This window comes from Lemur catta, chromosome 9 (assembly GCF_020740605.2).
Source record: "Lemur catta isolate mLemCat1 chromosome 9, mLemCat1.pri, whole genome shotgun sequence".
Lineage (NCBI taxonomy): Eukaryota > Metazoa > Chordata > Mammalia > Primates > Lemuridae > Lemur > Lemur catta.
Window position 1 is genome coordinate 25,449,911 of NC_059136.1, and position 21,454 is coordinate 25,471,364.

At 47.9% G+C, this 21,454-nt stretch overlaps 1 protein-coding gene across 2 annotated transcripts in view; it reads left to right on the forward strand.

Moving 5' to 3' along the window:
* The window catches only part of SLC45A4 (solute carrier family 45 member 4), an 86,551-nt gene that overhangs the window by 26,413 nt on the left and 38,684 nt on the right, over nt 1–21,454 (forward strand). The window contains exons 1-2 of one of the 2 annotated variants that reach the window (XM_045560886.1): nt 12,140–12,326; nt 17,095–17,728. In XM_045560886.1, the coding sequence (XP_045416842.1) occupies nt 17,485–17,728 (244 nt within the window). In that variant the 5' untranslated portion in view covers nt 12,140–12,326; nt 17,095–17,484. Of the gene's footprint in view, nt 1–12,139; nt 12,327–17,094; nt 17,729–21,454 lie in introns of those variants that run through there. The other variant, XM_045560884.1, reaches the window with a different exon arrangement.

Consider the following 21,454-nt stretch of genomic DNA (forward strand, 5'->3'; position numbering starts at 1 on the left):
CTTACCTGGGGGTCCAGATTTCAGGTCTAAAGGAAAATGACACTGATAGTGAACTTATTCCTTAAAGAAAAAACCAAATAAAAGTCTTTGCTGAGGATGTTACTTTTCAGTAAAACCTGCCACTTCTTGGCTCACCTCCAGAATCTGCTTCCTGCACCTGGCAGCCACCCTGGACTTTCCGAGTAGGTGGAGGACGGCGAGGAAAGGCCTCCAGGTGCCCTGCCTGCTCCAGGTGTGGGGAGCAGGTGAGAGGAGCGCCAGCGAAGCCTGGAGGTGGGTCTTGCAGAATGTGGGGGCACAGAGATTGGGGCTGTGGGGGGTCTGGAATTGAGGCCCTGCGAGCCCTCTGGAGATGGACTGTCCCCAGAGACTGGGCTTAGGTCTGGCTGGGGTGGGCCGCCCTGGAGCAGCCTGGTGGCGAAGGGTGCCTGGGGGAGGCAGGGGCTGCATGGGGGCAGGGTGCTTCTCTAACGGGTCAGAGTGGCCCCTGCCCGTGCCCAGGGCCCAGTGCCCTGCTCTTGCGCGTGTGTGTTTTTGCCCTGCTGCAACCTTAGTACACAGCCCTGGGACTTCCTCTTTGGGCAGCTGACTCTACTTTCTTGCTCACTTACAGTTCCTCTATTTCTCCTCCCGTGGTGTGGCAGCACCCCAAGCTGCTGGTGGCCTGTGGGCAGGGAACAGTGTGAGTCCTCAGTGTCTTCTGGCACCTGGCACCACGTTCTGCCGCACAGGCATTTGTCCCTGTCATGCCAGTGGCCCCGTGGGTCTCTCGGGCTGTGTGTAAAAGATTGGTGGTTGGCCGTGTTGTTTGGGGACGCGCTCCCCAGATGCTGAGGTGAGCAGCTGTCTGGCCTCAGCACCATCAGAACGCGAGTCCCCGCCATCAGCCCGACTGGAGCGAGACGCAGAGGGGCATCCTGGAACCCACTGATTCTTGGACGAGAAGTGCGGTATTTAAAAGCAGTGATTTATAAGTGAATTACCATTTGTTTCCAAAAGAGGTCAAATCTAAAGTACATTCATCAAGTTCATTTTAGCGCATGTGGTGTCTGTCTGTCATAGACTTTCAGGTCACACTGTCATTTGGAGTTTCCATAAAGCAAATATAGTATGAATTTGAGGACTCCATTGTGCCCAGAGTAGCTTGGGTTAATTATTTTTCTAGGTTTTAAAGACTCTAATGCTTCAGTTTCACAAACCTTTGGTACGTAGCAAGGTTTTCATATACAGGGCAGGGGTCAGTCGACGTTCTTTGGAATTGGTCTTGTCTGTAGCCCTGTTATGTAGTTACGTCCTGGTCCTTATTTGCCTCAAATCTGCTTTTGAGCTTCCAGTGAGAAGGATTCTGATGAAGTGTGCTAGTGTCCCAGAATGGTGAAAGAAAAGCTACCTGTCCATACGTGGCTCTGCATGGCTGGTGTGGCTGCACATGCGTGGCCCCCTGACCTGGCGGTGGGTGCTCCCCTAGGATGGCAGCCGCCTGGGAGTCCCGAGCCTTCCCGGCAAGCTCTCCTTCCCTTGCTGGTGATCTGATCCTTCAGGGCTGTGCCCAGGCCTGACAGACGTCAGCACCCAGGGCTTACGGAGTTGGGAAGGTGCCTGCTGATGTCTGCAGCTGAGAAACCAGGCGGGCCGTTTGGCCCTGGAAGTCAGTGCTCTCTGGGCCTCAGGCAGGGAGGATGCTGTAAATCATCCAGACAGGAAGCAGAGCTTCTTCATCCCTTGCAGACCTGTTGGAGTCCATGGTACAAGGCTCCTCTGGAGAGAAGAGAAAAGAGCAGTTGACTCCTCTTTCTTTCTGCTAAACTCAGCACCTTGTAGTTGGGGCTGACCCATGGGTACCCATAAGTGCAGTGCATTGTGGGAGAATCTGATAAATACAGCAAGCGGCTTGGGGGGTCATGTGCTTGACTTCAATCTGATGGGGCGAAGGCAGAGAGCAGAGTACAGCCTGACCTCCAGGAGACTGAACGCAGGTGCTCTGGAGTGAGAAGCCCTGTGGGGGTGCAGAAGCTTGGACCAGGAACAGAGAGAATGAGGTCCCCTTCGAGGGATCCAGGAGGAATGAACATCCACATACCAAAAACATTTGGGAGGAGCCTGCTGTCTTCCTAGGTGGGGTTACAGAGCTAGTGTCGTATTGGGGAAGGCTTCTGTGGTGTTTCTTGGTAATCAGTTTTGAGTCTGAACCAACCAAGCAGACTTGCCAGCATCTCTGTCCGCAGTCAGCCTCTGAGGCCAGCCCTCCTCCCCGACCTCTGCCCCTCTGAGGAGCTGCTTGCATCGCAAGCCTCTGTGGGACAGTCTAGGCCACCTAGGGTTCAAATTAGTCTTCTTAAAACACTCCTGAATGTCCTGTCACATAGCAAGATCTTGTATGATGTTTGGCTAGGCAAAAACAAATATTTTTAATGGTAATTCACTGTTTGTTTGTTTTCTTAAAAAAGAAGAATCAAGTTTAGGTCCTATAAAAGCAGAAAGAATCTGTGAACGATGCAGAAATAACACCTTTCTCTGTGCATCCATACCTTTATTTAAAACCTTAATGTGATCATAACATGCACTTGACTTACGACCTGCATAAACCTAATATTAGGTGAATATATTTCCATGTCAACAAATAGTCATACAGCCTGACTTTGTACATGGATATGCCATACTTCAGTTAACCAATCTTTTTTGGACACTTAAGGGTTCTTAGTGGGTGATGAGCATCCCTGTGGCGTGGTTTTCTTTTTATTTTTTAGAGACAGGGTCTTGACGTGTTGCCCATGTTGGAGTGCAGCGGCTGTTCACAGGCGCAATCATAGCTCACTGCAGCCTTGGACTCCTGGGCACAAGAGATCCTCCCGCCTCAGACTCCCTAGAGGCTGGGACTACAGGTGTGAGACAGTGTCTAGCTTCCTGTGGCTTTGTTTTCTTATGATGAGTTCCACAGAGTGAAATTGTGGAATCCCAGGGTAGACACATTTTAAAGCTTTTGACACATATTGACCAGGACTCCAGTTTTTAGGAAGTCACTTTTGATGGCTCCAGGACTGTCCTAATTAATTCCATAGGTGACAGTGCTCATATTGAATACAACTGCTGTCGTAATCCAGAGAGAGTGCTTGGTTCTGACCAGCTGACTTTTTAAGGTGCTGGGGGGTTACTCAGGTAAGCACCACACTGGGTTTCCTCATTGTAGAAAGTCAGGGACCACCAGGTTAAGGGGCAACTCCTCTCCGTGGAGGAGGGGAATGTCTTACAGGTTTTAGCCTGGTTGGTGCAGTCAAGGGAACTCGGGGCCACTGCCCCTTTGCACATCCCCTCCTGAGAGCTGTCCTCTCAAGTTTCAGGAGAGCAGGAGGAGGAAGCAGCCATCCTGCCCTCTCCTCTGTCCATGTCTGCAGTGGCCCACTGGACTGTGGGGGCCCAGAGGAGGGGCACGGGGCCCCCCAGCTGGAAGAGGACCCTCTCTTCATGGGGAAGCCCTCCTGTGAGTTAACACAAGGGGTTACAAAGAAAGGGGAGTGGAGACTTCACTCGATACTAATCCACATCTTTAGGGGCTCAGCCTCGCCACGGTGTCTGGTAAACAGAGCAGACACAACTCGTTCAGTCCCTGTGCATCCTTGACCTTCAGCCTTAGTTTCATATGAAGTCCCTGGTGTGTAAGGAGAGGAGAGGGGAGAAGGGTGGTGGTTTTGCTGTTGTTTTGGTTTTAGAAAGTAAGAATAAATCTAGTCCTAGGCCAAAGCCATACATATGTTTTCTTCAATCACCAAAACTTTATACTTTTTGAAAACCAGCTTTGATTTTAACATTTCTCAAATGTACTTCATACTTCCTCTCCTTAAAAACATTGACATCTTGTGTTTATCTGATTACGCATGTACCATAATTTAAGTGGTTCTGTATTGTTAGACAGTTAAGTTGCTTCCAGTTTTTACTTCTGAGGCGCTGCATTCTTTTTTGTCTTAGGAAAAATTCAGGATCTGGAAACCACTATGATTTGATTTTACATAGAAGTACCATCTGAAGGTCTAATTACATATTGACAGTCTTTAGTGGCAGTCCTTAATTATGCCCCTGTCTTTGAGGTCAGATCTTGATTATATGTATGTAATGTGAGGAATTTTTATTTTCATGTTTTGATACCATTCTGTTATTAACACATGCCGTTATTTGACCCTGCCTCTCTGTTTTCCATTTTATGGACAACAGAGGCTGAGTTTATTTGTACCTGGGTTTGCTCCTAGATAAAGCAATCAGAGATTCTAATTGATCCTAGAAATTTTGGCTTTGGTTGCTCATTTGGCCTTTTTTTTTTTTCTCTGTTGCCCGGGCTAGAGTGCTGTGGTGTCAGCCTTGCTCACAGCAACCTCGAACTCCTGAGCTCAAGCCATCCTCTTCCCTCAGCCTCCTGAGTTGCTGGGACTACAGATGCATGTGCCACCATACCTGGCTAATTTTTTCTATTTTTAGTAGAGTCGGGGTCTCACTCTCGCTCAGGCTGGTCTCGAACTCCTGAGCTCAAATGATCCTCCTGCCTCGGCCTCCCAGAGTGTTAGGATTATAGGCGTGAGCCACCTAACCCTGCCCCGGCTAATTTTTAAATTTTTCTTGTGGAGACAAGGTCTCACTATGTTGCCCAGGCTGGTTGGTCTTGAACTCTTGGGCTCAAGTGATCCTCCCACCTCGGCCTCCCAAGTGCTGGGATTACAGGCATGAGCCATGGTGCCAGTCTCATTTGGCGTTTTAGATTGATGCCGAAGCTTAGTTTTCCAAATTCCTAGCTGGAATTCCAGGAGCTGCGCAGTTTCAGAGCTTGCTGTTGTTTCCATGGCAGCCAAAGCTTCATTCTGACCCTAGTGGCTTAAACTAGCAAATCCATGCTCAGAACAATTAGAAAGAAGGGGAGGAAAAACCCTCACTGCCTTTTAATTAAAAAGCAGAAAACCTTCTACTCGGCTAATTGTGCAAACCATGGAAACTATATAAAGGTCAGAGGTAAGAAGTGAAATGAGCAAGTCTTTATGTATTTTAACAGAAGCTAAATGGTGCAGAGAATATTTTCTTTGTGGGCAGTTTGTCCTCGTTTCAGTGTAATTTCTTAACAGAGCTTTTATTACGTGCTTTCTGACTGTCAGATGCTGTGCCTTGTTCCTCTCTGTCTGCTGAAACTGTTTTAGTAGAAGTCGAACAGGGATTCTGTTCAAAAAGGTGTTTCATTTCAAATCCTAATGCCTTGCCCTCTGAATTTTAGCAAGTGGAGCAGTAAATACTTTGATTTGATCTAATATAAAAATGTACTATCGTGTAAGCTTTCACTAGAGTGTGCCTGTTTAACTTCGGGTAACCCATTGCATTCGCTTTCAATCTGATATGCTTTTAGTGGATAGGGAGGGTAAGAGGAGAGCCTGGAGTCACACTGCCAGTGCTGGCAAGAAGCTGTTTGACAGGTGGGACAGCCCCGGCCACAGCAGGGCAGGGCCCTGAGGTGGACCTGTGTGTGGGACCTGCATGGCCGGGTCCCGTGATGTGGCTGGAGAGTGGAGGGCTCTGGAAGGACTCCAGGAGCCAGTCGGGCCAGTGAGGAGGTAGAGCAAGCAGCGGCTCCTCTGACTTGGCATTTTAACTGATTGCCTGTTTACAGTGTTGAGAATGGCTCTTGGGGGCCAAGGGCCGAAGCCATCAGACCAGCTACAGCCCTGGTGGGAGCTGTGGGCTTCTGGGCCTGCTGGAAGGCTCTGCAGACAACTGGCCCTGGAGTCCGAGCTGATAGACAAATCGCAGGCTAACTCTGTTTAAGATTTTCACTTCTGTGTATTTGGGGGACTGTTCTGACTACATCAGCAGGCTTCATAATCATGATCCTAAACTAAGTGCACTTATCTCTAATTATAACATGACAACCAAGAATACTCATTTCCCTGTCTTCATATAAATCAGGAAGGTCAATGAGAAATTAAAATTTAAAGAAATGCTAGTGATCCTTTCAGCTCAGCTTCCCCGTGTGCATGTGCTTGCATGTCTACACATGTGCGTGTGTGCTCGTGCCCACCATGTGCTGTGTCAGTACCAAGCGGGTGTAAGGAGGGGTGTTGGTTAACTCTGTCGAACACCCCCACCCACATCTGAGTGAGAGTGGTCTCCCTGGCCAGTCCTTTCTGGGGCAGCACAGTGTGTCTAGTGGAGAGAAGCTGTGCTTTCCCCGCCTCCTTCTGGAATGGGCTCAGGAGGGGATTAGCCTGATGTTGCCGTTGCTCCCGTTTGGTCCACCTAGACCTCCTTCCAAGGTGGGGCTGGCCCCCATTGTCTAGCCTCATGTTGCTTTTCTGAAAGATGTGGTTCTTGGGCATCCGGGCCAGTCTGCAACCGCATGCCCTGCACTGCAAGCCCTAGGAATTCCCGGTAGGATCCCACAACTCTGTTGGCAAGCCTGATGTTTTCCTTTGCAGATGGAAAAATGGCTTCCGTGATTGGGCATTCCAGCAGAGAAAGCCCAGGACTCCGAGAGTCAGTGCTTTAACCTGCTACACAGCGGTCTTGCCATCATTATCTTACAGTCAGCTTGTTACTTCAGCTGCAGGCAGGTTGTTTCCTCCAAGAAGCCTGTTGGTGGCCTTTCAGTAAGGGCTCAGTTCCTGATGGCTTCCCTGCCGGCATGTGTAGGGTCAGCCCAGTGTGCTGTGCTCAGAAGGGGCGTGAGCGCTCCAATCCGTCAGGAACCAGAGAACAGTGTCGGTCAGTGCTCTCGGATCCTGTGTGTGGAGCAGTGTAGCTGTGGTTCCTTTACGCTGATTTGGCATCAGCACCCACAGTACTTAATTTGCTCCTTTTAGGTCCATCAGGGTCCCTGCCTTGCCAGGCCACACTGGCTGCCACCACCGGGGTCTCGGGTCTTGCAGCAGCTTGGGGAGGACCACACAGGGAGGTAAGAGTTGACGATCGAGCTGCTGTTGGGGCCTTGGTGACCCAGGGGGGCTCACCTGCTGTTGTGGGGGAACAGGAAGCCCCCCGCCCCAGTCAGGGCAAGGTCCCTGTGTTAGCTACGATTTACCTCCAGAAAGTGAGCCCAGCAAAAGGTAAATGACTTGCCCGAGGTTTCTCAGCTGGTCTGGGCAAGTCTAGTAGCTGCACAGGACACAGGACAGTGAGGGCCAACCAGCCATGTTTAGATGATGCTAGAAGGGGCTCTGTTCATGCCCCTCGTGCAGACTGTGACCCCTTGGGCTTCATGCTCACGGAACCCGGATCACACCCTGAGATCCACCATACTCCAGCTCTGGTTTACTGAAGTATGGCAGTTTCAGAAAAATAACACCCAGGTGGGAAATAAATTGTCATCTGCTGTGATTTATCTGGAAAGAGTGGCGGCTTTTTCCAGAGGGATTATGTAGTTCTTAAGGTGTTTCTGTGCATCTTGAAAGTTTACTAAATTGCAATATGTCAGCTTCCGAGCATAAAAATGATTTTTAAGGTATCAGCTGTTCATTAGCGTTGGCACGCTGGTGTCTGCTTCCTGTTAGGGAGAGAAATGGATCTTCTTTGAACTCTATGATTATCTTGTTCTCACTAAAAGGGAGGGGTTTCTATAAATTGGTTTTCTTTCTTAATGGAGTAATTATAGGTTAGTCTGGCCTTCTGCCTTTGGTGCTTATGAGTTCATTCGTTTTAAAAAAAAAAACCATCTGGGTGCCAACACTGGGTATGAGCTGAACACCCAGAAGTGATCCATTTACTGTCTGTCCTGGGGTCAGTGCAGGGGTGACGAGTCGGCCAGCAGGCATGGGAGAAGTCAGGGAGGGGGCCTGGGGCAGGCGAGACTGGGGGAGGCACCCAACAGGGGGTGGGCTGGGCCGGCACATGTGGTCAGCAGAAGAGAAGTCCAGGGGAAGATGCACTAGAAGTCCGTGGATGGGGCTTGCCCCCCTGTTGCTGGGATACTAACCCGCTGGGAATGCTTTAGTGAGACTGCCTTGGTCCAGTGTGGCAGCGTTGTGATCCTCTTACTCCCTGGGAGCCCTTTCCAGATTTCCCTCGGGTCAGTTCCTGGATACTCGGGGAAGTTTGCAAACACACACAGACACACACGGACACATGGCACACAGATGCGGACACAACACAGACACATCTGGCCTCTCCCCTGTCCTCTCTGCCACCACCAAGTTCACAGCAAGCTTTGATCAAAAGGAGATGAGATAAGGGATATGGGATCTGTCTTATGTCCTGTTCCAGTTTCTGAAGTGCCCCCACTATGTCTTGTGACACAAAACTTGCAAAGGCTGGGTTACCGGAAGGCTTCAGGTGTAGCTGAGCTCTTGATCACTTATACCTAGTGCTGCCCAAACTGGGACGCTCTGAAGGGAAAAGGGGGTACTAGTAGCCATCAAGGTGACAGTCACAGCTTGGGGCTGTCGGGGTAAAGCAGGCCTGTGACATGCCATCTGCAGCCTGTGTCTTGGGCTGGCTGCAGTGCAGGTTCTTGGTCCCCTTCCCAGATGATCTGATGAGTGGATCTTGGGTGGAGCCCAGGACTCCACATTTAGGAAAGCTCCCTCAACACTTACCTACACGGAGGGCAACACCACAAGGTCATGTGCCTAATTAAAATTTGTTAAGTTAATTTTGAGTATCTTTAGCCCACATAGCTTGGACTAGAGGCACTTTATGTGATCAGAGGAAAGCAACCTGGGTCTCTGTAGGTGACACGTATAGTACCTGGAGACTGGATGGTTTCAGCTGTGGGCAAGGGGTATAGAAAGCTTTCCCGGGCATGAGACAGTGGGGCTGCCCTTTTGATTTCATTATTTATTTATTTAAATATAAGGACAAAACTTTTTTTTTTTTAAAAGCAGTACACTTTTTTGAGCAGTTCTAGGTTCAGAGTCAAATTGAGAGGAAGATAGAGCTTCCCCACATACTCCATGCCCCACAGGTGCACAGCCTCCCGCACCGTCAGCACCCCCCACCAGAGAGCTGTAGTGAATGAACCCGCACAGACACATCCTTGTCACCAGAGTCCACAGTGGACACTAGGGTTCACTCCTGGTGCTGTGCATGCTATGGGTTTGCACCCATCCGTCAGTCCATCATTGTAGTAGAATACAGGGTATTGTCACTGCCCTGAAAATCCTGTGCATCCCTCCCTAACCCCCTGGCAGCCACTGATCTTTGTACTTCCTAGTTTTTATCTCTGCTAGAATGTCAAATAGTTGGAATCATATGGTATGTAGCCTTTTCAGAATGGCTTTTCTCACTTAGTAATGTGCATTTAAGGTGCCTGGGTGTCTTTTCATGGCTTGGTGGCTCATTTCCGTTTAGCACTGAATAAGATTCCACTGTCTGGGTGCTCACAGTTTACTTATGCACTCACCTACTGAAGGACATCTTGGCTGGCTCCAAGTTTCGGCAATCACGAATAAAGCTACTGTCCACATGTGTGTGCAGGTTTTTATGTGGACATAGTTTTTAACTTGGGTAAATACCAAGGAACTAGATTGCTGGATGGCATGGTAAGAGTATGTTTAGCTTTGTGAAAAACAGGCAAACTATTCCAAAGTGGCTGTACCATTTTGCATTCCCACCAGCGACCAGAGCTCCTGTTGCTCCACATGCTCCCCTGTATGTTGTGTTGTCAATGTCCTGGATTTTGGCTATGCTACTTGGTGTATAGTGGTATCACATTGTTGTTTTAATTTCAGTTCCCTAATGACCTAATGTTGTGGAGCATCTTTTCATATGCTTAATTGCACATTTTTCACATCTGTTTATCTTTTGTGAGTTGCCTATTAAGGTCTTTGACCTATTTTTTAATCGAGTTGCTTGTTTACTTATTGACTTTTTAGAGTTCTCTGTATATTTTGGATACTAGTCTTATCAGATGTGTTTTTTGCAAGTATTTTCTCACAGTCTGTGGCTTGTCCTCTCATTCTCTTGATACGACATTGATTTTATGTTAGAGATCAGTGGATTTCTTAAATGCTTTTCAGTAAATAACATTATAAACAGAATTGCAAAATGCTGCTTGTCATTCTTACCACGGAGACTCTGAAGTTATTTGATTTTGCATTTTGTAATACTCTTGGTCCAAAAGCTGATTTTTTTATTACATGCTGGCATTTGTCTGGTTTCCTGGCTTCTGTGTTGTCAATAAGTGAGTTCTCTTATCCGTGGTCATCTGGGGAGAGGCGTGCTGGCGATGATGGACAACTGTATTAGAGAATGTCTTCTAAGGTTAGTAGCTGTCATCTTTTAGAAAAATGTTAGTAGTGGTGGATTTTTGAGAGTGGGCACCCCCATTTGTGCCTGTTTTTCAGTGGTGGACATAGAAACACACAGCTGTTCCAGCAAACCAGTGACTGTCAAGCCTTTGATGCCCTCTGTCGATGCTTGTGACACGCAGGCAAAGCGTTCACACGTGTTTGTGCACTCCCCGAGTGTGTAGGGGGACCATGAGTGGAGCAGGACACATTTGCGGTCACAGTGCAGAAGTGTGTTGGCAGCGCCTGCTAGATCGTTTTCCAGGAAGTGTGGATTACGGAACTTTCATACCACTATTGAGTATTGCAACTATGATGTGGATCTAAAACTTAAACCAACCTCGGGTGCCTGTCAGCAGTCACTCTCTAGTTACCTTTGGATGAGATTAAGTTTACAGCCTGCTTTTTCTCTCTGCAAATTGTAGGAAGTCACGTGTTTTGGCATCACTTACCCTTAAATTAGACACAGGACAATAGAGGAAGTTGTTGATTGGAACAATTGTAGTTTCACTTGTCTGAGTGCATCTGCAAATCATAACAAAATTGTTGTCACTGAATGCTCTCACGATCGCTGGAACGGGTTCCAAAGGGAAGCATTTTTTTTTCTGTGCTGGGGAAAACCTGTCTTAGAAGTTTTACTGGTCTTTTGAATAGAAGATACCGGATTAGGTCACAGTTTACGCTTAAACTCCTTCATGCTTTAAACGGCTTTTGAGAGGCTCGTAGGAACTCAGAGCTGCCTGTGCTCCGGGAGGGAGAGCCTGGCCTTCCTTAGGCTATTGCGTGTGGCCAATCGTGCACTCCAGAAAAGACACTGATGTTTTCAGGCAGTGCTCTGGCCTTTATATAAGATAGCTTCCTCCAAGAAGATGGTTTTGTGGGCAGTGAACCTGGCTTTATGGTCTCTGGTTGTTCCCTCCTCTGCGTGAGGACATGCCTGGCGCTCTGTGGTCAGGAGCCGCTGCCTCCTGTCCTGTGCTCTCCTTCCTTTTCTTCTAGAGCTTCTTTGCTTCTGTTTCTTGTGGGGCCCTGGAGATGGAATCCCAAGTAAAGATAAGGGTTTTGAACTTTCTTAGGGTCTTTGTGTCCACACGGGTCCTCATTCCAAGCCCCTGAAGAGAGCTGTGGTTGAGTTCGGGCTGAGAGGGACCAGGGGGCTATGCCGGTGTCCTGACTGCTGCCTCTGGGGAAAGAGAATCCACCAGTATGTTGGGGACCATGCGGATTTTGGTAACGGTTAGCAGATTTGTTAATTTGGCTATATTCTTTTTTCCATTCTCACTCAGACAATAAAATTAGATTATAAAATTAAAATATAAAAATTGATAGCCTTGATTAGATGGGAAGCGACACAAGAGGAGTTTACGTGGTGATAGGAATGTTTTGTCTCGATACAGATTTGTCAGAACTGACTGAACGGTACATTCTCACTACGTGTAAATCATACCTGAGTAAATAACGCACTTACTAGTTTTCAGATATCTAACCGGCTGGAAAACATGAGGGAAGAGAAAATCACGTTTACAACGACCATGACAAGGACAATTAAGAATAAACTTAAGAGACATGCAAAACCTTTGGAGGGATGGCTCTTAAATCCTCCAGAAGGTCCCAGGGTGAGCTTAGACCGACAGAAGGATAGCCTGTGCTCATGGACAGCATGGCTCAGGGCCCAAGGTGTCATCCTTCCCACGCTAACTTATAAAAGTAATGGAATCCCAATAAAAATACCAGCGGTCTTTTTCTTCCAGAGCTAGTCAAGCTGCTCTTAAAGTTCATATGCTCATAAAGTTCTTGGAAATAAACATGGAAGAGTAATTAGGGAAACACTGGGAAAGGAAGCCATCAACAGGACCTGCCCCAACACAGACGGCGGCGTCCTGCAGGCCTTTCTCCTCCAACCAGTTGTTGGATGTGGGTAGACAGGCACGCTAGTGGGACAGAATGGAATGTGCTAAAAGAGAAACGTCAAAGTGCTGGGAATGGACTTTTTAAATAAGTCATATTGAGCCACCCACATGGCTGTTGGGAAAAGATAACCCATGCCATACACAAGCACGTGGATCAGAGGCCTATCCTGTAAGTATGATGCTTAAACTTTATTTTTAAATTATTAAAAAATAAATTATTTAAAATAATAGGTATCCCCTTAAAATGCTTACAAAATCCCTAGGGCTCTGCAGAAATAGTTTTTGGAAACAGCAGTTGAACCAGCTTGTATCCTGCTGTGAGCAGTTGGATGTTATCTTCAAGGCGGTCACCTTTAAAACCGCGGTCGTCAGATGAGTGTGTACCTTTGAGGAAATTCGGCGTTCATTAAATTTGGTGTTGATTTTGTTCTAGTAGTGAGTTTAACCATATTAAAATTACTGTTTGGAACATTGCCTCACTTTGTCTGCTCTTGGAAGTTTTAAAGCTTGCATTGGCGTTAGTGCCCTAGATTGATAATATTGCACGGATAAGTTCCTAAAGGTATGAGACGTGGTAGATTTTTGTACTTATTATTAATAACCGCTACTTAAAAAACAAACAGAAGATGCTAACAATATTTGTCGTTTTCATCAATACAGATGACAGTGAAGTTACCTGCGTGAACTCTTTACTGTGCCACTGTGTTTGCACTGCTTGGGGAAGGGAAGCAAGCGTGTTCATGCCTAGACTTTCTGCGTAACAGGTGAACCCTGCCATGCTCATGCCGTCTTATGAGCACTGCAGTGAGGCCTAACCTAGTGGCTGGTCACCCAGGTCACCTGGTTGTGACCATTCAAGATAGCTGGCAGGGTGGGGGTGGCTTTCCAGCTCAGACAGCCCTGTGGTACTTATCAGCTGGTTATACTCATTCATTCAATTCATTCATTCTTTCAACAGACCTCAGCGAGCTCCCGCTGTACAACCAGGCACAGTGCCAGGGAGACCCCAGGTTAAGGAGACGTGGATGTCCCCCCTTCAGAGACTGCCCCTGGGAGCTCTGAGAACAGATGAAAGCTGGGTGATGGAATCTCATGAGGGGCTCCTCACTGCCCGGGCAGGGTTTTGCCAGCCAAGTCAGTAGCTGGGATAGCCCTTTGCACAAGGCAGGGCCACCCCTTCTGAAGCAGTCCTGTGAGCCTTGGCAGGAGTCTTGAAAGACTTGGATGGTTGAGCCGAAGATGGGAGGGGCACGAGGCAGAGCCAGACTCCAGGGCGCTGCAGGCCACGGTGGGCGGGCAGGTGGGGGCAGGCGTCCAGCCCTGAAGGGCAATCCTTTCCCTTGGAGTCCCTCCGGCAGGTGGCAGGGCAATCCCAGGCAGGGTCCTAGAGACAGGTGCCCGTGCCCCTGGCAAGCTTCTGCCCTACAGAAATCCCCACGCACAGCCAAGGCCAGAGTGGGCCTGTGTGCTCAGTTGAAAACACAGACCCTGTCACTGGCAGGCTGCATCAGTGATGTCCCAAGGGCAGGGCAGACTTGCTGGCCAGCGCAGTGCCTGAGCAGCTGTCCGGCCGTGGGGAGATGGCCAGGGGGCCAGGACACTCTGTTTTCTGTCCAGCTGCCAGTCTCCCTCTTTCCGTTTTCTCTTTGGAAAGCCAATTTTGAACTGATTTTTAGAAGTTTAGTAGAGGCACATTTCGGAGGCACTCCAGAGGGATAAGTGACGTCCCATCTTGGAGGGAGCCCCCCTGCATCCCTCTGTGCTGTCAGCGTGTGACGCCAGTACTGATGGCACAGGCCCTTCACTCCCTGAGCAACTTAGTGAACTCACGGGCTTTTCGCAGGAAAAGTGATGCCCTCTAGCTTCAGCGTCCTCAGCTTTCTGGGCAGCCGTCACTGCAGCCCAGGGGTCGGAGCCCAGCGTCTGCAGGCGCTGGGTGGGAGGCACAGGGCTTTGCTGGGGCTTTCTATACGGCTGCCCAGTGATCCTCACTCAAGCTTCTCCTTGCACACGAGCAGCTGAGAAATGCCACTCCCTGTGGAGGAGTTGCCTGCCCGGAGAAGGCACGGCCTGCAGCATTTTCCCTCCCACACACCTGGCCTTGGAGGTCGTCTTCTCAGTAAGCACGTGGCTCGATCGCCTGTGTTTCCAGCTCTGTTTTGAGTGAAGACTGATAGGCAACTGAAGCAGCACTAAGCCTCACTCTGCTGGGGGGTGTGGAGGCCCCGCAGCCCCGTCTTGTCAGCTGTCTCTTCTGAGACTGCCCCCCAGTCCAGTTCAGAGGTCAGCAGACTGTGACCTGCGGGCTGGACTTGCAGGACTGACCAGCAGGCATAGAATGGGTTTTGCATTTTTTAAAGTTTATTAAAAAATAACAAAAACCAATATGCAACAGAGACCATATGTGGCCCAAAATGCCTAAAATACTTACTATGTGGCCTTTACAGAGAAAGCTTGCAACATCTGGTCTCCTTGATTGCTTCAGTGTGTAATAATCAAGGGTTTAAGCATTTTTAAGGAAAGTCTTTTTCCTATTTAATAATAACCTTAGAACAGAGGTTCTTAACCCTGGCACTGTTGACATTTTAGGTTGGGTCTTTCTCTGCGGTGGGGGCTGTCCTGTGCGCTGTGAGATGCTAAGCAGCATCCCTGGCCTCCACCTCCGAAGTGCCAGTAGCGCCCCGCTCCTAGTGCAACAATCAAAACGTTCTCAGGACATTGTCCAATGTCCCTGGGGGTGCAGAGTCCCCCTGGTAGAGAACTACTACCTTAGAACGATTCACATGCTTATTACAGAGCTCGACTGCCTAATCTGCAGCTACGCTGAAATAACTCTTAGGAGCAGAGGCTGCTTCACTTCAGGTGCAAGTGTCCGAGGACAGACACGGCAGTGGGACCAAGGGCTCATTGAACAGAACCGAAGGGTTTGACCTTTATAATTAATTAAGTCATGAGGGTTTCTTAGAAAACTAATTGTTATCATTCCAGCCAGAAGCCCAGTTGATCTATTTGGGTTTTACAAACATGTCTGGATACACTTTCTTCTCATTCAAATGATCGCGCTTACCTGGTGGAAGGAGGCAGTTAAAACCATTGACCTATTTTGGTATAAGATTGACAGATCGACAACAACAAAAGTCATGACATTTTCTCCTAGGATAGGAAGGATTCAGAAAAGGTAGGGATGGAACAAGAATAGCAGAATGTTGCTAATTATTAGAGCTGGGTGACTTATTATGCTATTCTGTTTACTTTGCATATGTTAGAAGTATTTCCATGATGAAGTATTTTTTTAAAATATTGTGATATATTCCAAAATAACTGTCTGGAAATAGTTGTTTTAATTGAGATGTTTATATGATAGAGGAAGTTTGGTAAATTTGGAAGAATTCTCAAATAAGGTCTGCCATTTGGAATTGTAGTGAAGTTTTGAGGACATAAGAAGCAGATATACAGAGATTACTAGAACCTTTGATTCCCAAGGAATTAGTAGGGATTTAAGTTTCCAGGACAGCATGAAAGAGGTAGTAAGAAGGAACTGGAATGCAAGAGCCATCTGCAGGGTTGTCTTTGGGAACCTCCCGTGGGTGGAGTAGCTCTGGCTTCACCATTCGCCGAGCCCTCTCCCTCCCAGGGTCTGGGTGGCATCTCCACAGTTGTCACTTGCTGGAGACCTGCCATCGCTCTGTCGGGACTGCTCGTGGGAGGGACTAAGTAAAGATCACACCTCGAGGTTTCTGGTCCCTTCTGGGGAGAAAGGGAAGAGGAGCTAATTAGGACCACTTTGGGTTAAGTGGATGGTAACTAGAAGTATCTTTATTGAAACCAATTGTTAAACTTCTCAGTAAGATATCAGCCCCCAGACCTACCTTAATATAAAATACGAACACCATTTTGTTTGATGTCAGGGGTTCTTTTGTCTAGCTCTCTGATTGAACTGAGCCTGAATATCTGGAGGCCTAACTCCAGAAGAATTTGGGGGGTTCTGTGTCCCTGATCTTGCCTTGCGTGGGGAGAGTTTAACCTCATTTTCCTAAAACACTTTGAAGGGAGCATTTCCGGTTAGCTTATTTCCAGGTAGCCTGTGCTTTATGGTGATGTGTTCATCCAGATAGAGGATGTGTCACCAAGCTGGGTCACAGGAGCTGGGATGGTAGGAGCTTTAAGATTGGGACACAGGGGTTCCCTAGCCCCTTGGGGAAGCCACCTGTGGGTTGGGATTCTTTGAACCCCTAGATATTGTAAAAGTTTGGCATGTGTATACATTTTTTCTGGAGAGAAGGTCTATAATTTTCATTTTATCATCAAAAGGTTTTATAACCTAAAAAGGTCAAGGACCACTGCCCTGGACAGGCTGACACCGAGAATGCAGAGGCCACTGGGTAGACTTGGATCCCTCTGTGCAGGGCGTCCTGCCACCTCGTTCCACCCAGGCCCACTCCAGGCAGTGTCTACAGTTCCCCTTTTGGTTCTCTCACCTGCCTCCCCCCACCCCTCACCTTCCTACCTCCCTGTCATAACATTTGCAGGCCACGAAGGGCACTGCTGAGCACCTTCAGCGTGCAGGAATATTTGTGTGCCACTACATGCTGAGGGGACGATGCTATTGGCCGAAGAGCAAACATTTTTAGATTTTTTTCTCTGCTCATCTTCTCTGATCCTGCTTCCTATATTGCCCCACCTCTATCCTCCCCTAGGGTTAAATTCCATATGAGAAAATGTTGTTTTTCTAGAAATCAGGTTCCGCTGTTTGCACAGACACACCCAGAGGGAGCACCAGAGGACTGAGGCTATGACAGGTCCACAGACTTCTCTTGTGTGATCTCAGATCATCCCCAGGAAACGCACAGCTGGCGTGTGGGGGTCGGGTGGTGGCCCAGTGGGGGCGCATGGAGGCTGCCCCCTGACTCTGGCGGGTTGTCTTTCCTCTTTTGCAGGTCGTCCAGTCACTCGATGGGGATTAACAGCGGACCACCTGTGTGTGTCACCTTCCCACCTCTCTGTAGCAAGAACTTCAGCACCTCTTCGATAATAATGATGAAACTGGTATTAACTGAATGGCATTTATGGATTTTTAACTCTAATTCACAGTAAACCAGCAAGCCATATGTTTCAAATCCAACCAAAAATCATTCTGTTTTGCTGCATGTCTCATACGATTGTGAGAAGTCGTGAGATACCTATTTGTACAAAGAGGAATATAAGTATTACTTGCCTGAGGAACATAACTGAAGCAGAAAGAGAAGACGTCTTAATTTATCATTAAAGATATATGATAGTATTATTTATATTGATAGAATAAAAAAATATATATATTTTTGGTGGTAATGAAAATGGCTCCGCAGAATGCCGACCCAGAATCTATGCAAGTTCAAGAGTTACCTGTGCCCCTGCCGGACCTGCAGAAACCTGGAGACGTGGCAGCCGAGAACCGCGATGAGACCCTCAGTGAGGGCTCCATAGACCGGATCCCCACGCGCCTGTGGGTGATGCACGGGGCGGTGATGTTTGGCAGGGAGTTCTGTTACGCCATGGAAACGGCTTTGGTCACACCAATACTGTTGCAGATTGGTAAGTGCTGCCCCGTATGTGTGACCAGTGCCCAGCACAGATCACCAGCGGGGTGAGCTTGGCTCTGGTCACGCGGTAGGAGGTAGGACAGTGGCCTCAGGAGCCCCAGACACAGGAGTCCTTATCTTCTCTCCCCTCCACCTGCTCTGACGACGGTTTTCTCCCGTTTTAAACTGGGTTTGGGGCGGAGCTGTCCTTGATTGTGGACATTGAATCACAGTTTTGGCGAAGTGGTAGTTGGGCATCTGGGGCAGAATTGGCATGAGAAGTACTGACCCTTGGCCTGGGCCTACCTCCCGTGGTACCCATACCTGATGAACCACGAGTGAAGGATGTAGTCGCTAGCAGTGACTGTCATCAGCTGTGTCATCCTGGGTGAGTCGGGCAGCCTCCCCGCCACACTCAGGTTCTTTGTCTGTAAAGTGAGCATGTTGCAGGCCAACCCTGATGTGGTCGCGGCTTGAGCTGAGAACAGTGCCTGGGCATGGGAAACACGGATTTCTTTATTCTATCTGTGTTACCCAAGTTTGTTGTGGACTTTAGATGGCTGAATTTCCAAAAATATAGGAATTCGGAGACACAGGTTGGCACCACTAAGCTTAGCATGTGGAAGATGCTGGTGTTCCTTCCAGCTTGATACTGGGGAATGTCTTAGGCCCTGAAAGTTTTGTCAGAATGTTTAATTTTCCCTGTAGTCTAAGGAAGTTTTAAAGTTTTAGTTTTGCAACTCCTTAGTCTCATGAGAGATCTAGGTAAGGAAGCAAACAATTTAAAAGCATCAGTTTTATTTACATATTACACAGTAAAATATTTTCTAAATCTACTTATCTTGTTGGTTTTAGGAATGTTTCTTGCTACAAACATAATAAAATTTTCCTTACTCAGTGAGCGTTGCTCGCCCCACTATGGTGCAGATCACTCAGTTCAGTGCATGGGCCTGAAGTCTGGTGAGAAAGTGTAGCATTTCCTTCCATTATGAGTGGGGTCAGTAGCCCCGGCTGGCATCGGCATCAGAGAACACAGACTTCCTGTCACATTACAGCGGGAGCAGGTGTCTGGAAATATCGCTGATACTCACTATTATTTCAGAATCACAGTAGTGACCGGACCCACCCCTAGGTCTTGTCACTTAATACATTAATAAATAAGCACACAGAGACTTTCTCAGCATTTTAATGATTGTGTTTCAGCTTACTTTTCCCTTTGTAATCCCGGGTAGTTTATTTTTCATCTTGAGAAACTTTGTTCTGAGAAGGCCTCATGGGGTAGCCAGAGGGCCCAGGGCACGGACAAGGTTAAAGGACCCTTTCCTGGAGGGGCTGTGGGGCACAGCCAAACGCAGCTCACTCTTGGCTCTTTTGTCTGTGTGTTTGTCACGCTGCGTTTATTCTGCCTACGTTCCTTGGGTGCCCACCACGTGCTAGGCCACTGGGGGTGGACAGGACACTGTACCTCTGCTCGTGTGGCTTGGTGGGGGAGGCGGGGAAGACAGCGACCCGACCAGCCAGCGCCACCTTCGAGCGCCATGAGAGGATGGAACACACACCCTCTTGGCGGGTGGGGGTGCTAGTTTCTCACAGGCTGGGCTGGCGTGGGACGGCCTTGCGGGGGGAAGGCACTCCGGCAGCATGACCAGAGGCCCAAGGAGAAGAGGGGCCTTGGTGGGTTCACAGAATGGAAGGACCCCAGCGAGGAGAAGTTGGGTGGCAATTCTTCACTTGCCTACGGACTTGGCACCGAGGTCATCACGAAAGCAGTTGTTGTAACGAAGCTGAGGTGGTGAGAATTAGAGATCGGCTGCCATCCTTCAGTTTCTGAGTCACCGCTTATGGTTAGGGGACAAATACAAGGTTCAGACCCTCTGGTTACGGAGAAGTGGGTTGGTGTGATAAAGAGACATGGGGAAAATTCCTGCATTTTCTTACTGGTAGGTTTTCGTGTGTTAAGCGTTTATAAAACCCTAGCACTTCCATAACTCTTTGGAATTTTCTCATGGTACGATTGTCTCAGTTCCCAAATAGCTTATAGTACGTTTCATTGTTTGGTTTTGAGTATTTATTATATGAGACTTGTATAGATTTTAGATAATTTAGGATAATAACTATATGGAGTTTTGTCCCACTAAACCCATTGTAAGTTGAAAATATCCCATGTTGGAAATGCATTTAATATGCCGAACCTACTGGACATCATTGCTCAGCCTGGCCCACCTTAAATGTGCTTGGAGCACTTACATTGGGTGACAGTTGAGCAAATCATAACACAAAGCCTGTTTTATAGTTAAATGTTGAGTAGCTCCTGTGATTTATTGTGTACTGTAACGAAAGTGACAAACTGAATGCTTGTATGGTACTTGCAGTGTGGTTCCTACTGGATACATAATGCTTTTGCACCATAGTAAGGTTCAAAACTCCTAAGTGGAGCCGTCATAAGTCGGGGACCTGTCTGCATGTACTTTATTATATATATACTTTATATCAAAGTTGTAGTTTGTTCCATATAAACTTCTAGAGGTGAGGCCGAACCTGGGAGAATTGGAACAAACAGTGGGCTGTGGCAGACAGACTCGCAGGGACAACAGTGGCTCTTACTGACTCTGAGCACTGCTCAGCTGGTGTAGAACTGAACACTCTGGTCTATGTTCAGCAGAAGAGCAGGATTTGTGGATAGGAGGTATTTTTACAGGTTAAAGGAGTAGTATACTTAACGAGAGTTTGTTCTTAGACGTGCTTAGATTGAGTCCAGACAACAAAAGACCCAATTTATTTCTCAGGGTTTGACTTAAGTTACACTTATACGGGCAACATAGTGATCAAAATTTTTTCTGATTTGAGTTAGAGTTTCTTAAAGTTGACTGCCCACCCCGTACAATGTTTATTAGTGGATTTGGAAATAGCGTTCTCTCACTCCAAGCATGCAGTTTTACTGGCTTGATGGATGTCTACAATAATGTGACCCCCCCCCCACAGTTAGGACGAGGAATATTTTCATCACCCCGAAAGGCTCCCAAGTGCCCCTCACATCAGCCACCACCCCACCCCCAGCCCGCCTCACTTAGTGTAACGCTTTCCTGAGTGATTCTGCCATGTTGCTGCGTGAATCAGTACTTCATTCCTTGTCTGTCTGCCTGTCTGTCTGTCTATCAAGAGATGAGGTCTTGATCTGTCTCCCAGGCTGGGATGCATGACATGATGGTAGCTCACTGCAACCTCAGACACCTGGGCTCAAGTGATTCTCCTGCCTCAGCCTCCTGAGTCACTGGGACCACAGGTGTGTGCCACCACGCCCAGGGCTATTTTTTTTTTTTTTTTTTTTTACCTATTATAGTGATGGGGTCTCGCTGTTTCTCAGGCTGGTCTTGAACTCCTGGCCTCAAACGATCCTCCTGCCTTGGTCTCTCGAAGTGCTGGGATTATAGGTGTGAGCCACTGTGTCTGGCCTTTGTTCCTTTTTAACGCCAACTAGTGTTCCACGGAATGGACACACTACATTTTGTTTATCCATTCATCACCTGATAGACATTTGAGTTGTTAACATCTAGGGGACTATTATAAACCAAGCTGCTGGGAACATTCACCTACAAGTGTCTGTGTGGATATGTGTTTCATTTCTTACAAGTAGAAAGGTAGGGGTGGGATCGCTAGGCGGTGTGGGACGTGTTGGTTTACTTTTATGAGAAAAGACCAAACTTTTTGAGTGTTTGGTTGTACCTTGTGCATCCCGACC